This window comes from Rhinopithecus bieti, unplaced genomic scaffold (genome assembly GCF_001698545.2).
Source record: "Rhinopithecus bieti isolate Rb0 unplaced genomic scaffold, ASM169854v2 scaffold_2723, whole genome shotgun sequence".
In the NCBI taxonomy this organism is placed as follows: domain Eukaryota; kingdom Metazoa; phylum Chordata; class Mammalia; order Primates; family Cercopithecidae; genus Rhinopithecus; species Rhinopithecus bieti.
The window spans coordinates 26,703-42,109 of record NW_016804119.1 but is presented as its reverse complement, the minus strand read 5'-3'; the positions used below and the strand labels follow the sequence as shown (position 1 = coordinate 42,109).

Here is a 15,407-nt window from a genome sequence, read left to right as displayed (position 1 = left end):
AGCTGAGATCCGGCCACTGCACTCCAGCCCGGGCGACAGCGAGACTCGGTCTCAAAAAACAAAAAAAACAAAAGAACTCAATCAAAACTGCAGGCAGGCTGGACTTGGTGGCTCACGCCTATAATCCCAGCACTTTGGGAGGCTGTGGGCAGATCACCTAAGGTCAAGAATTCAAGAACAGCCTGGCCAACATGGTGAAACCCTGTCTTTACTAAAAATACAAAAATTAGCCTTGCCGGGCACAGTGACTCACACCTGTAGTCCCAGCACTTTGGTAGGCCATGGGTGGACCACCTGAGGTCAGGAGTTCAAGACCAGCCTGGCCAACATGGTGAAACCCTGTCTCTACTAAAAATACAAAAATTAGCCGCAGTGGCTCACACCTGTAATCCCAGCACTTTGGGAGGCTGAGGCAGGCGGATCACTTGAGGTCGGGAGTTTGAGACCAGCCTGAGCAACATGGAGAAACCCCATCTCTACTAAAAATACAGAAAATTAGCCGGACGTGGTGGCCCATGCCTGTAATTCTAGCTACTCAGGAGGCTGAGTCAGGAGAATCACTTGAACCCGGGAGGTGGAGGTTGTAGTGAGCCGAGATCACGCCATTGCACTCCAGCCTGGGCAACAAATGCAGAACTCTGTCTCAAAAAAACAAAATTTTTTTTTGCCAGGTGTGGTGGCATGTGCCTATAATCCCAGCTACTCAGGAGGCTGAGGCTGGAGAATCTCTTGAACCCAAGAAGCAGAGGTTGCGGTGAGCCAAGATTGTGCCATTGCACTCCAGTCTGGGCGACAAGAGCAAAACTCTGTCTCCAAAAAAAAAAAATGCAAGTCAGCCTTTACTGTGACAGGCACAGATACAAATTCTCGGGTTGGAAAATTTTTAAGGCCTAGGTCTTCCAGAAATACTTCTTAATGGAAGTACTGATAATGATTCCTTTCAAGAACCCTCCTGGTTTGCTACTGATAAGGGTCGCTTAAAAAGGGCCAGTTTATGCTGGGCACAGTGGCTCACACCTGTAACCTCAGCACTTTGGGAGACCAAGGTGGGTGGATCACCTGAGGTCAGGAGTTCGAGAGCAGCCTGGCCAACATGGTAAAACCCTGTCTCTACAAAAATAAAAAAATTAGCCCGGCATGGTGGTCGGTGCCTGTAGTCCCAGCTACTTGGGAGGCTGAGGCAGGAGAATCGCTTGAACCCAGGAGGTGAAGGTTGCAGTGAACCGAGATCATGCCAGTACACTCCGGCCTGGGCACGAGAGCAAGACTCCAGCTCAAAAAAAAAAAAAAAAGGCCAGTTTAGTCTGTCACTCTGAATTCCTTACAAAATGTAAATGCCATTCACCGGCCCTAAATTACATAGGAGATATATTCTTACTCGGGGTAGTCAGCAAACAATGACTTCATTAATTTGAGCCTTCCATTCAGTAAGGCTTAAAAACCATTGACGCCACTTCCTCTGCTGTGTGCCGGAAGGACTCTAATTATGGTGGCTTCTTTGTGAGTGGTGCGTCTACTCAGCCATAAAGTACCCGGCCAAATATCAGAGTTCATTTTGTTCAATATATGTTGGAGGAAGAGAGAAGATTGGAATCCTCCTTCTTTTATCAATCTTCGTTCTTCCCTGGTGAATCCTTTTCCATTGATAGCTAAAGGGAACTCACCGTTAAAGGTTTTGTGATGGACATGGCCACTTGAGTATCAAAAATCAATCACACTGGGTGACCTTTACTCCCTGTCAGGTCAGTAAGAGTCACCCAGTGTAAACAGCATGATATTTCAGACATGAGATGTTTTTCCTAACAGGATTAAATGTGCGTTTTTTTGCTAGTTTTACATATTTTTTTAAAGATTATCCCCTCCGGCCAGGCACAGTGGCTCACGCCTGTAATCCCAGCACTTTGGGAGGCCGAGGCAGGCAGATCGCCTGAGGTCAGGAGTTTGAGACCAGCCTGGCCAACATGGCAAAACCCTGTCTCTACTAAAAGTACCAAAATTAGCCAGGCGTGGTGGCAGGCGCCTGTAATCCCAGCTACCCACGAGGCTGAGGCAGGAGAATTGCTTGAACTCAGCAGACAGAGGGTGCAGTGAGCCGAGATCGCACCACTGCACTCCAGCCTGGGCAACAAGACTCTGTCTCAAAAAGAAAATAAAAAAAGATTGTCCCCTCCATTATAAAATGTAGTCTTTCAGAAAATTTCTCTACATAAACAAGCACTTATATATCTTTTCATTTTTAACAGAAATGAGATTATGTTTTACATTTTATACGTTTTTGTATACATTTGGTAATTTGCCTTTTGACACTTGATAATACTTTGGTATTTTGATGCCAGTGTTACTTAATTTTTATATGGTTTATTGTGACACAGTAAGTTCTTAGCATACGCTTATTACAAGTCCCTATCTACCCTCATACTGACTTCTTTCCCTTTTCCAGTCCTGCAAGTCAGATTACATGCTCCACCCTTGCACTCCTCCAACATAAATATCTCATGTAGTAAAAGTCAAGTATACCACAGTAAGGGCTTAAGATGACACATTCATTCTTCAATGCCAACTTTATGAAGGGCGTCCTGAGACATGTACAGTTAGCTTTTATTTTGTTATTATTTAGAGAGACGCTCTCTGTCGCGCAGGCTAGAATGCGGTTCTGCAATCATAGCTCATTACAGCCTTGAACTCCCGAGCTCAAGTGCTCCTCCCAACTCAGCCTTTCAAGTAGATGGGGCCACAGATGTGCACCACCACACTAGGCTTTTTTTTTTTTTTTTTTTAATTTTTTGTAGAGACTGGGTCTCACTATGTTATCCAGGCTGATCTCAAACTCCTGCCTCCAGCAATCCTTCCGCCTCAGCCCCTCAAAGTGCTGAGATAACAGGTGTGAGCCACCACGCCCAGCCACAGTCAGCTTTTGAATGCATCATTTCTTGCATGAAGTGAGGTGCTCCTAACTCATCAGCCAGTGTGTTTGCCTGCCATATCTGTGTAATCTCTTTGCCACACTCAAGAGCGAATAACTACATGCACACACATGTCCCTGCATGCACACATACACACACATGGCCCATTCGAGTGTGGGCTCCTGGCTAAGACCGTTTGGTTCATCTTGGTGGCTCTAGTTGCTGACACGGTGCCTGGCTGTCAGCACAGATCTGTGTGGCCACAGCCCTCTCGGAGCTCTGGGGAGCACAGGCAAGCAGAGGGTCCTAGCACAGGTGTTTGCTGCCAAGTCATAGTAACAGAAAGAGCTCTAGGAGCTAAGAGCAGGGAGAAGCTGCTTTAGGCTGCAGTGGCCTCTGGGAAAGTGGACCGTGGGATCATGGGGGTGATCCCTTTAGAGCTGTGCTGGGGGTCGAAGGGCATGGGCGCAAAGACAGGGCTTTGGGAACCAGCTTGTCGTGAGTGGGCGGGGTCTCAGAAGCAGGCGGGAGGAGCCCAGGCTGGAGCCGGAGCCAGAGCCCAGGGCCGCCCCTGGCTCAAGAGGCCTGCGAGTTGAGGTCAGAGATGCTCCTTTTCAACATAAGTGCCCGTTGATACTGCAGAAGCCCCTGTGAGAATGGGTCCTTTGTTGTCATCTGTGTCTGTAAAGAAGCTAATAGTCTGTTACATCTTGGGATAACAAACGTTCTTGTGTTTAGGGTCTCAACTCTGAAGACGGAGTTCCTGCCACTCCTGAGTGTGTCATTTGTCTCAGAGAACAGCGTCGTGGCTGCTGTGAGTATTTTTCTTCATTCTCCCTCGGGGTGCACTGTATGTGATGCTCAGACAGGGAACAATGTGTGCTCTGTCACCCTAGCACAAAGCAGAACAGTTTTGTTTTGTTTTTTTAGACAGAGTTTCGCTCTTGTTGTCCAGGCTGGAGTGCAGTGGGTGATCTTGACTCACCGCAACCTCTGCCTCCCGGGTTCAAGTGATTCTCCTACCTCAGCCTCCCGAGTAGCTGGGATTACAGGCATGTGCCACCATACCTGGCTAAATTTGTATTTTTAGTAGAGATGGGGTTTCTCCATGTTAGACAGGCCAGTCTCAAACTCACGTCCTCAGGTGATCTGCCCACCTCGGCCTCCCAAAGTGCGGGCGTGAGCCACCATGCCTGGCCTTAGAGCTCACTTGTTTTTTTTTTTTTTGAGACGGAGTCTTGCTCTGTTGCCCACGCTGGAGTGCAGTGGCCGGATCTCAGCTCACTGCAAGCTCCGCCTCCTGGGTTTACGCCATTCTCCTGCCTCAAGGGGGGCCCGGCCACCATCGGGCTCCGGGGCTAGTTTTTTGTCAGTAGAGACGCGGGTTTCACCATGTTAGCCAGGATGGTCTTGATCTCCTGACCTCGTGATCCACCCGTCTCGGCCTCCCAGAGGTGGCTGGGGTTACAGCGCTTGAGCCACCGCCCGGGCCCGGGCGAGGCTCACTTTTAAGGATAAGAGCAGGTGGGGCGCGGATGGCCTCACGGGGGCCTGTAATCCCAATACTGTTGGCGGAGGCCAAAGGCAGGCTGGATCACTGAGGTTGGGAGATGCTGGAGGACCAGCCTGGCAACATGGTTAAACCGGTCTTTACTAAACAAACACCAAAAAATTAGGGGGGCCAGGGGCCATGCGTAGCGTGCACCTTGTACAATCCCAGGTACTTGGGGGAGGCTGAGGCTAGGAGAATCACTTGAACCCAGGAACCAGAGGTTGGGCAGGTGAGCTGAGATCATGGGCCACTTGCCACTCCAGCCCTGCGGCAACAGGAACAAGGACTCAGTCTTCAAAATAAAAAAAAGCTAAGAGAGCCTATCATGCGTAACACTCTGCCAAGGAGCTGGCGGTGCGCAGCTGTGCTCCTCCAGGCCGACTTGACTGAGGTCTCGTTTTCCAGGGCCATGACTGCTGCCAATGGCTCTTCAACTTACGATGACCGCGGCCTGCCTTGACCTTCGGTCTCCAAGTTAGACATTCCAAAAAGAGCATTCAAGCCGCAACATGTCTGCCATGGAACGCTTCCGCCAACATGGGACAAGAGAGCCACGGACTGAGGACCGCTAACACAGCCTTGCGGGAACGCCGGTGCACCAGAATAGCAATCACGTAGGCTGCCGTCTGTAGAAGGTGCGTCAGGTGACAAGGCTGCCCTCCTCGCCCCCTCGCTATTTCCTTACTGGTTCCTACAAAAGCTCTATGCCCCCGTAGGGCCCAGGCACTCCTTCAGGGACAAGTGCAGCCGGAAGCAAGTCTGTATCTTCCCGACACCAGGGCTTTCATTTCCAGCTCGTCAAATTGGGGGGAGGAGTCACCACCACCTGCCGTCAATTCTGCTCCTTCAAGGTGCCAGATTACAAGGCCAGCACCAGCAGGAGGCCTGTTGCAGACCCTGTTGCAATCCGATGCGTGGTGCGGCATCCCCCACCTTTGGCCTTCCCAAAGTGGCTGCGGATTACAGGCGTGAGGCACCGTGGCCTGGGGGCCTGAAAGTGCTGATTTTTAAGCGTCAGAGCGGAGAGGGCTGGGCATATGGATGGCCACACCTTTAATCCCAACACTTTTGGGAGGGCTGGAGGCAGGCAGAGTCCACTTGAGGGCCCAGGGGAGTTCGCAGACCAGCCTGAGCCAACATGGAAAACCACGTCTCTACTAAAAATACGAAAATTAGCTTGCTTTGTGGTGGTGGCCACACCTGTAAATCCCAGCTACTCGGCGAGGCTGAAGACGGAGAATCGCTTGAACTGGGGAGGCGGAGGTTGCAGTGAGTCAAGATGAGCCGCTGCACTCCATCCTGGGTGAAAAGAAAGAAAAGAAAAGAAAAAAGCATCTGGCAGGAGAAATATATGCCTTGATTATTCTAAGTTTACTGTGTTCAGAGTTTGGGTTCCCATGGGATTTTCCCTTATTGGAGAAATCTTTTCTATTTGAGAAGCTTTTGTTGTGGTATTGATGGTGGGAGGAGTAATGGAAACCTCTAGGACTTCCTATTTGGAGAGAACTATAATGAAATGCAGGTTTATGCTTCATCTTCAGCACGTAAAATGGGCTGCAAATGCTCTATGGAAAAATTGAGAACCAGAGGGCCTGGCACCATGGTCACGCCTGCAATCCTCCTAGCATTTAGCATTTTGGGAAGCCAAGGCAGGAGGATAGCTTGAGGCCAGCAGTTCAGTACCATCCTGGGCAACATAGCAAGACCTCATCTCTCTTTTTTTTTTTTTTTTTTTTTTTTTTGAGACAGAGTCTTGCTCTGTGACCCAGGCTGGAGTGCAGTGGCTCAATCTCGGCTCACTGCAAGCTCCGCCTCCCGGGTCCACACCATTATCCTGCCTCAGCCTCCCGAGTAGCTGGGACTACAAGCGCATGCCGACACACCTCGCCAATTTTTTGTATTTTCAGTGGAGACCGGGTTTCACCTTGTTAGCTAGGATGGTCTCGATCTCGATCTCCTGACCTCGTGATCCGCCCACCTCGGCCTCCCAAAGTGCTGGGATTACAGGTGTGAGCCACCGTGCCCAGCCAGAAGACCCCATCTCTACAATTTTTTTAAAGTTAGCTGGCTATGTTGGCACGCAGCTGTAGTCCCAGCTACTTGAGAGGAGTGAGCTGTGATTGTACCACTGTACTTCAGCCTGGGCTACATTGTGAGATCCTATCTCAAAAAAAAAAGAACCTGAAGACATAGCAAAACTTACCTTTTCTCCACATTCTTCAGGTTTCTCCTTCCATAGCAAAACTCACCTTCTCTCCATTCTTTAGGTTTCTCTGTCTTGAATGACTCTGAGTTATTTCTTGTGAATTTCTCTTAAGCTTCTGTGCAGACCAAGTGTTAAGGAAAGAAACAGCTCTCATTGCCTCTCTGACACTTCTAGGTGAAAAGGGAAAAGGCAAACCCTTGCCCATTAGTCTACTTTTATTTGCAGAAATTAGGTGCTCTTCGCACTAGAGCTGTGTCAGCTAACTTTTTCTGTAAGGGACCAGATAGTAAATATTTTAGACTCCGAGAGGCCGTAGGTCTCCATTGCAACTACTGAACTCCGTGGTTGTGGCAGGAAAGCAGGCACAGACGCTGTAAACAAATGAGGTGGTGTGTTCCAGTTAAACTTTATGGACACTCAAATTTGAATTTCACATAATTTTCATTTCATGAGATAATAGTCCTCTTTTAATTTTTTTCCAGCTATTTAAAAATGTAAAAGCTGGGTCGGGCGCAGACGCTAACGCATATAATCCCAGCACTTTGGGAGGCTGAGGTGGGTGGATCACTTGAGGTCAGGAGGTCGAGACCAGCCTGACCAACATGGTGAAACCCCGTCTCTACTAAAAATACAAAATTTGCTGGTATGGTGGCGGGGGCCTGTAATCCCAGCTACTCGGGAGGCTGAGGCAGGAGAATCACTTGAACCTGGGAGGTAGAGGTTGCAGTGAGCCGAGATCGCACCACTGCACTCCAGCCTGGGTGACAGAGTGAGACTCCATCTCGATAAATAAATAAAAATGTAAAACCTTTTTTTTTTTAAGCTCACAGGCTGTACAGGAATAGGCGGTGTGTACCATAGTTTGCCATCCCCTTCCCAGCGTCGGGGAAGAGGAGGGTAAGTTCTAGACATTTCAGAGGAGAAAGAAAAATATTGTCTGAGCAATGGATGATTGTCTTGAAAGCTTTCCAGATAATTAGGCTAAGACAAGTTGTTTCATTTATCTGTTCCCCTGCTTGGCTTGGTTGGAGTCTGGGGGTATGTCTGCTGCTAACATTTATAATGATTCATTTCAAACTCACGGAGGGCTGTTGGCTTACCTGCACTGGCTGTCTTGGAGGCTGATTTGAGAGGTTTTGTTTGGAGTCAGTTGGATTTCAGTCATGCTTCATCATGCCTCTGGTTTATTTGAAAACAAACAAAAACATTGTTTTCGCCATGGCTGTGGTGCTGCCCACAGCCTGCTCCCAGCATTTGCGTGCTGTGTGGGCTGGGTCATTCCTGCTTCCCCAAGTCACTCTAACTAAGGCAGGTTCTTAACTTCTCCCCTTTCCAGTTTTGTCTTTCCTGGACATCTGGTAATAAAATGTTTTGGGGTATTTTCTGAGCCAGATTGTTGCAGCCTAATGTTCGTGGACAAGTTCATAATCAGGAGTTAAAAGTTAATTCATTTCCTGGCGCAGTGTGGTGGCTCATGCCTGTAATCCCAGCATTTTGGGAGGCTGAGGCAGGAGGATCACTTGAGTCCAGGAGTTCAAGACCAGCCTGGGCAACATAGTGAGACCCCTATCCCATCTCTATTTAAAAAATAAAGAAGAAGATAATTCATTTCATTAAGCTGCCCTTACACGATTAGTCAGGAATGTTGTGTTCACTTCCACTACATACCTTACCGTCTCTTTTGCTTTGCTTTTTTTCAGTCAAGTCTCTATTTATGAGGTGGACAAGCAAGACTGTCGCAAATTTTGCACTACTGGCATCGATGGAGCCATGACAATTTGGGATTTCAAGGTATTTTCTACCTAACAGAACAAATTTTGTTTGTGTTAAAACTTTTTTTTTTTTTGAGAGATAGGCTCTGTCACCCAGGCTGGAGTACAGTGGCGCAATCATGGCTCACTGCAGCCACCAACTCCTTGCCTCAAGTAGTCCTCCCACCTCAGCCTCCCAAGCAGCTGGGACAACAGGCAAGCAACACCACACCCCGCTAATATTTTTACAAAACTCTTGTGAGAAGAATGTTTCTCAATTCTTGAAACAAAATGTTAAATCTGGTATACAGCTTAATATCCTAATATAAGACATTAAACTGGAAATCTCTCTCTTATTTTTTTTTCTTTCTTTTTGAGACAGAGTCATGTTCTATCGCCTAGGTTTCAGTGCAGTGGTGCAATATTGGCTCACTGCAACCTCCGCCTCCCGGGTTGGAGCAATTCTCCTGCCTCAGTCTCCCAAGTAATTGGGATTACAGGAGCACACTACAACACCCGGCTGTTTTTTGTATTTTTAGTACAGATGGGGTTTCACCATGTTGGCCAGGCTGGTCTTGAACTCCTGGCCTCATGTGATCTGCCCACCTTGGCCTCCCAAAGTGGTGGGATTACAGGCGTGAGCCACCACGCCCAGCCTTGGAGATCTCTCTTTTTTTTTTGAGACAGAGTTTCGTTCTTGTTTCCCAGGCTGGAGTGCAATGGCGGAATCTTGGCCCACCGCAACCTTCGCCTCCTGGGTTCAAAAGATTCTCCTGCTTCAGCTTCCCAAGTAGCTGGGATTACAGGCATGTGCCACCACGCTCAGCTAATTTTGTGTTTTTAGTAGAGATGGGGTTTCTCCATGTTGGTCATGCTGGTCTCGAACTCCCAACCTCAGGTGATCCGCCTGCCTCAGCCTCCCAAAGTGCTGGGATTACAGCCGTGAGCCACCACGCCCAGCCGGAGATCTCTTTAAAACCTAGAAGTCATCTGCAGGTGAACGGCACATTCTCAGTGAACTGAAATTTTTACTTCTAGATGTCCATTTTATTGAGGAAAAATGGAGTGCTATTTTGGAAACAGGCCCTATTAGACACCAGCCCAGGTTTAACTATATAGATATATATTTATGGCTGACACTAATTAATTTAGTAAACATTTACTAAGTGTCTCCTGGGTGCCATGCATGGTGCTGAGCACTCAGACTATCCAGTCCGAAGAAGCCTGTCTGGTAGAAGAGAGAAGTGAATACAGGGGCTGGGTAGGGGATTCGGCGGAGCTCGGAAGAGAAGCCAGTGCCTCTATTTTCACACAGAGGAATCTGGGGCGATGTGTGGACTGCCCGCGCTGCAGGGGAAAAGGCTGCACCTGAGCAGCGTCCTGAGCTGCGATGGGTTTTGGAGGGGAGGGGACTAGGAGTTGAGAAAGCACAGGCGAGCATCGTAAGTTGCAAGCGCAGCACACCCAGGCCAACTCTGGGCTTCGGAGAGTGCACACTGCCTTTGAGGCATTGCCCATGGTGTGGTCCTCCAGAAGCACAGATGAAACTAGAAAAAAGAGCTGTGGGCAGCCAGGCGTAGTGGCTCACGCCTGTCATCCCAGCACCTTGGGAGGCCAAGGTGGGAGAATCACTTGAGGCCAGGAATTTGAGGCCAGTTTGGGCAACATAGCAAGACCCTATCTCTATAAAAAAGCCCAGTGCAGCCAGGCACGCTGGCCCACTGCCGTAATTCCAGCACTTTGGGAACCTGAGGCTCGTTTCTCCTCCCTGCTTCCCCGTCTTGAGCACAGGAGTTCGAGACCAGCCTGGGCAACATAGTGAGACCCTGTCTCTATTTTCAAATATACATGTATATATATATTTTAAAAGCAGGTGCAGTGATGCATGCCGTTAGTCCCAGCTACTTGAGAAGCTCAGGCAGGAGGATCTCGTGAGCCCAGGAGTTGGAGGCTGCAGTGAGCTGTGGTCACACCACTGCACTTCAGCCTCGGGCAACAGAGCAAGACCCTATCTCAAAAAAAAAAAAAAAAACCACACAGGAGTGAGGAGTGTGCCCACAGCCTGTGGGTGGAGCAGTGGGGAAAAGGGACACCTGGCCTGCGGGAGCCAGCAGGGGGAGCCCGGGCCTGGAGTGTCTCTGCAGGGTGAGTCCTGGGAGAGCCTGTCTCAGGTGGGGCAGGGCCAGGTTCAGGGTGGGGACAGGCAGCACCTCCACTGAGGAGGAGGGAGTGTGTGATACCTACCTCGGGGAAAACCTCAGGGTGGACACTCCTCAGTGACATGAGTGCTCTTCCCACCTTTTCCAAGACCCTCGAGTCTTCCATCCAGGGCCTCCGGATAATGTGAAGCTGAGTGAGCCTCCGCCATCCAGCATGACAAACTGTGGCCGACCGCAGCTGTGCCGTGGCACGATGGCGAGGAAGCCAGCCCCAAGGAAACACTGAAAACACATATCACGCCAATGCCGTGTGGTTTTGTTTGAATATAAAATTGGTGAAAGTGTTGGTTTTTTAAAAGCAGTAATTTTTTTGTTTTGTTTTGTTTTTTTGCGATTTCATTCCATTCTTGACCAAAGCTTCTCTTTAAGTAGTTTATTATGGAAAATTGTCACACTAACTTAAAAGACAGGGTGAGGGAGATATGTAAATTGTCCACTAGAAAATTAAATAAAAGAACTGAATGTGGTTTTGGTTTTGTTTCCTTGTAGTATTTCAATTTTAGTAGAAAATATGAGTGAATTCTTCATTCAATTAGGTTTGTTTTAGGCTAAATCTTAGATCCTTGGTTTCTTAAATTGCACCATTCTATACAACCTTGAACCAAAAAGCACCATTTAGTGGGGGGTGAGAGAGAACCATTTCTGAACGTTGCAATACTTCTGCAAAGTAGGTTGTGTTGGTCTGTTTTGTGTTGCAATAAAGGAATACCTGAGACTGGGTAATTTGTTTAAGACAAAGATTTATTTGGCATACGGTTCTGCCGGCTGGACAAGAAGCGTGGTGCCCGCATCTGCTTTTGGGGAAGCCTCAGGAAGGTTTTACTCATGGAGGAAGGCGAAGGGGAAGCAGGCGTGTCCCATGGCGGGAGAGGGTACAAGAGAGAGGACCAGGATCCTTGAAACAACCTGGTCATAGAGTGAGAACACACTCATTCCTGCCAGGGGGCACAAAGCCATTCATTAGGGATCCGCCCCATGACCCAAACACCGGCCACGAAGCCCCACCCCAACACTGAGGATCGCGTTTCAACATGAGGGACACACAGCCAAGCCTTGTCAGAGTTAACACTGTTCCCATCTTGCATGTGAGCAACAGAGAAGCCCACGTCCACTGAGCAGCCAAGTCTGAATGGAAGCCTGCCCTGGGAGGCCCCTGGCCCAGTGCCCACACCACGGCAGCCCGCTGTTAGCAGCGCACCTGCCAAGGGTGTGCTGTGGGGAGGGTGCAAGGGGGCGGGAAAAGGGGAAAGTCAGCATCTTGCGTGAGAGACGATTGTACCCACACTGAGCTCCTTTCGTCATGATGAGACGTGAAGTTTGACATTCCACAGCAAAGAATCCTTTTTTTTTTTTTGAGACGGAGTCTTGGTCTGTTGCCCAGGCTGGAGTGCAGTGGCCAGATCTCAGCTCACTGCAAGCTCCGCCTCCCGGGTTTACACCATTCTCCTGCCTCAGCCTCCCGAGTAGCTGGGACTACAGGCGCCGCCACCTCGCCCGGCTAGTTTTTTGTGTTTTTTAGTAGAGACGGGGTTTCACCATGTTAGCCAGGATGGTCTCCATCTCCTGACCTCGTGATCCGCCCATCTCGGCCTCCCAAAGTGCTGGGATTACAGGCTTGAGCCACCGCGCCCGGCCCAGAGAATCTTAAGAGGTACAAGCATAAATGAAAAGCAAAATAAGTAAAGAGTAGCCGGAGCCTGGCCACATCCTTGATCTCACGGCTCCCTTCTAGAATGCTGGTAACAGTGCTTCCCAAGGCACATGATGTGCTCAAGGGAAGGTAATTTTCCCTCTTGGCGACTCATGGGAAGCCCTCACTCCAAGAGGGAATCCTGCCTAGCACCCAGGTGCTGGCCTCATGGCCCTGCCTGGTCCCTGTAGTGTCCTCTCTGGGCCCCCAGTGGCAGGAGCTCCTTTGTGTACACGTGTTTGTGTACACAGTGCATTGGCAAGGCTCTGTGAGGGTAGACAAAAGCTGACCATAAAACAGGAATTAGCTAAAGATTTCTCTTTTAGCTGGGCGTGGTGGCTCACGCCTGTAATCCCAGCACTTTGGGAGGCTGAGGTGGGCGGATCACGAGGTCAGGAGATCGAGACCATCCTGGCTAACACAGTAAAACCCCGTCTCTACTAAAAATACAAAAAATTAGCTGGGCATGGTGGCGGACGTCTGTAGTTCCAGCTACTCTGGAGGCTGAGGCAGGAGAATGGCGTGAACCCGGGAGGTGGAGCTTGCAGTGAGCCGAGATTGCACCACTGCACTCCAGCCTGGGCAACAGAGCGAGACTCTGTCTCAAAAAAAAAGACAAAATTGACTTACTTCGCCTCTAAGAACTTAATAGCCACGGAGTTATTTTGCTGTTTTTTTCTTTTTTAAATAAAAACATTTTGAAATTATAATAGAGACAGGGTCTCCCTATGTTGCCCAGGCTGATCTCAAACTGGGCTTAAGCAATCCTCCTGCCTCAGCCTCCCAAAGTGCTGGGATCACAGGCGTGAGCCACTGCACCCGGCCTATTTTGCTTTTTTTTTTTTAAGATGGAGCCTCTTTCTCTGTCAACCAGGCTGGATTGCAGTGGCGTGATCTCGGCTGACTACAGCCTGCGCCTTCCAGGTTCAAGCGGTTCTCCTATTTCAGCCTCCTGAGTAGCTGGGATCACAGGTGACCCCAGTCTCCGAGTAGCTGGGATTACAGGCATACACCACCACGCCCGGCTAGTTTATTTTGCCATTTTTTAACACAGGCCATTTCTCCTGTGGGGAGGAAGGTCCACTCCAGTCACAGCAGCCAGAAGCCCAGTGCTTTATTTCAGCGCTGGGGTCGTTTGAGTTTGTGACGCTCCGTCCTCCTCTCACTCTGAGAGGACTCAGACCAGGCTTCTGTAAACAATGACTACAGTCTGGGATGTTCTGAGAGGGTTCTTCAGGAAAGGTGTGTGTGCCACGCCCCGAATGCAATACTTTAGCTAACTGTGCAGGCACCAAGGAAAGCATTTGGAAGCCATTAACAACCCCTCATAACAAACCTGTAGGGTTGGAACTCTTATTAGCACATTTTTCAGATGACAAAATTCCAGAGAGGGGTATGACCAGTCTCTCCAAAGCCCTGGTAGTAACCACTAAGCATGTGCTCCCCACTGGGTAAGGGAAATGCCTTAGTGACAGCTCCTTTTCAGTTCACCCACGCTCAGGGGCAGGCCCTGTCATTGGAAGTGATGAGAAGGTATGAGGCCGGGCATGGTGGCTCACACCTGTAATCCCAGAACTTTAGGAGACCAAGACGGGTGGATGGATCTCTTGAGGTCAGGAGTTCAAGACCAGCGTAGCCAACATGGTGAAACCCCTTCTCTACTACAAGTACAAAAATTAGCCAGGCATTCGTGGCATGCGCCTGTAATCCCAGCTAGTCAGGAGGCTGAAGCACGAGAATTGCTTGAACGATTGCTGGGAGGCGCAGGCTACAGTGAGCCAAGGTCATGCCACTGCACTCCAGCCTGGGCAACAGCGAAAACTCCATCTCAAAAAAAAAGAAAAAAGAGGGAGCAAGAAGGTATTTGACAATACCTTGTGGGTTTCATCGTAGACCTCAGTTTCGCAATTAAAGGGACACATCAGGCCACGCGGTTTGGAAGGGGGTGTGCAGGAAGGGTACAGCCCCATCAGAATCCTGGGATGGCATGTGGAATGCTGAGCCAGCGTTATGGGGGCCCCAGCTGTGGGGTACATCTGCCCTGCAGTCCTTTAGCCACCTTATCAGATACGTGGCCTTGGGGCTTTGGCCCCGAGGTTTTCTCCTCTCCCCTCCTGCTGTCAGTTGGAATGGATCCCTTGATCCCAGGGAAAGTGACCCACATTCTGGGGTGGACCAGTGGGACAAAGGGGAGATTATACTGGAGACTGGAAGCTCTTAGAAAAGGTACCCGCCACCTCCCCCTGCCCGCATCTCCCGTCTCCCTGGTCTGCCTTGGCCCACCCACTGCCTGTCTGCGTCAACCTGGCTGCCATTTTGTGACTAGGAGGTAACAAAACCAGTGCTTAAACCCGGGAGGCAGAGGTTGTAGTGAGCAGAGATTGTGCCACTGCACTCCAGCAAGACTCCATCTCAAAAAAAAAAAAAAAAAAGTGATGGGCAAGGAGCAGAAAGCCAGCAAGAACCCGGGAGACTGCACCAGCCCTGGCCTGCCTCCCCCACGTCAGCCAGCCCTGGAGAGTCACAGCCTGGGTTTGTGGCTGCATTTCTTGGAAATACAAGAAGGCAATAAAGGAAGCAGGAGTGCATAGCATCTTCATCCCAGGGCCCTGCACAAAGCCAGTTCCAGGAAGAAACAGAATAGTCTCCAAGTTGTTCTGGGAGCTCCAGATGAAATCCTTCCATCCCCAAGTTCCCTAACCCAAGGTGTTTCTCCACATAGGGCTTAGAAAACTTTCTCCCCCAAGGGCGCCGTTTCAATTAATGCCTTCCATCGCTTTCCAATCTGAGGTCTGCTTCCTCCCATCCACTGGGTCTTCCCTCCACGACTGTAGGCCTGTGGGACAGGTGGGCAGGTGGACAGTGCTTGTCAGCTTCGCTTTACAGATGTGGAAACTGAGGCACGGTTACACTACAGGTTAAGTGGCAGCACTAGAACTGGACTTACTTGCTTTCTGTTTTTTCTTTTTTTGAGATGAAGTCTCGTTCTGTCACCCAGGCTGGAATGTAGCCTGGTTGCAGTGATCTCGACTCACTGCAACCTCTGCCTCCTGGGTTCAAGCGATTCTCCTGCCTCAGCCTCCGGA

General features: G+C 49.6%; 1 protein-coding gene across 1 annotated transcript in view; it reads left to right on the top strand.

Moving 5' to 3' along the window:
- Positions 1 to 11,098, top strand: part of LOC108523571 (actin-related protein 2/3 complex subunit 1A) — a 41,383-nt gene extending 30,285 nt beyond the window's left edge. The window contains 6 exon segments of the mRNA XM_083287437.1: positions 3,538 to 3,717; positions 4,861 to 4,890; positions 4,892 to 4,957; positions 4,959 to 5,064; positions 8,358 to 8,452; positions 10,721 to 11,098. Of these exon segments, the coding sequence (XP_083143563.1) occupies positions 3,538 to 3,717; positions 4,861 to 4,890; positions 4,892 to 4,957; positions 4,959 to 5,064; positions 8,358 to 8,452; positions 10,721 to 10,759 (516 nt within the window). The 3' untranslated portion in view covers positions 10,760 to 11,098.
- Positions 11,099 to 15,407: the final 4,309 nt, after the last annotated feature.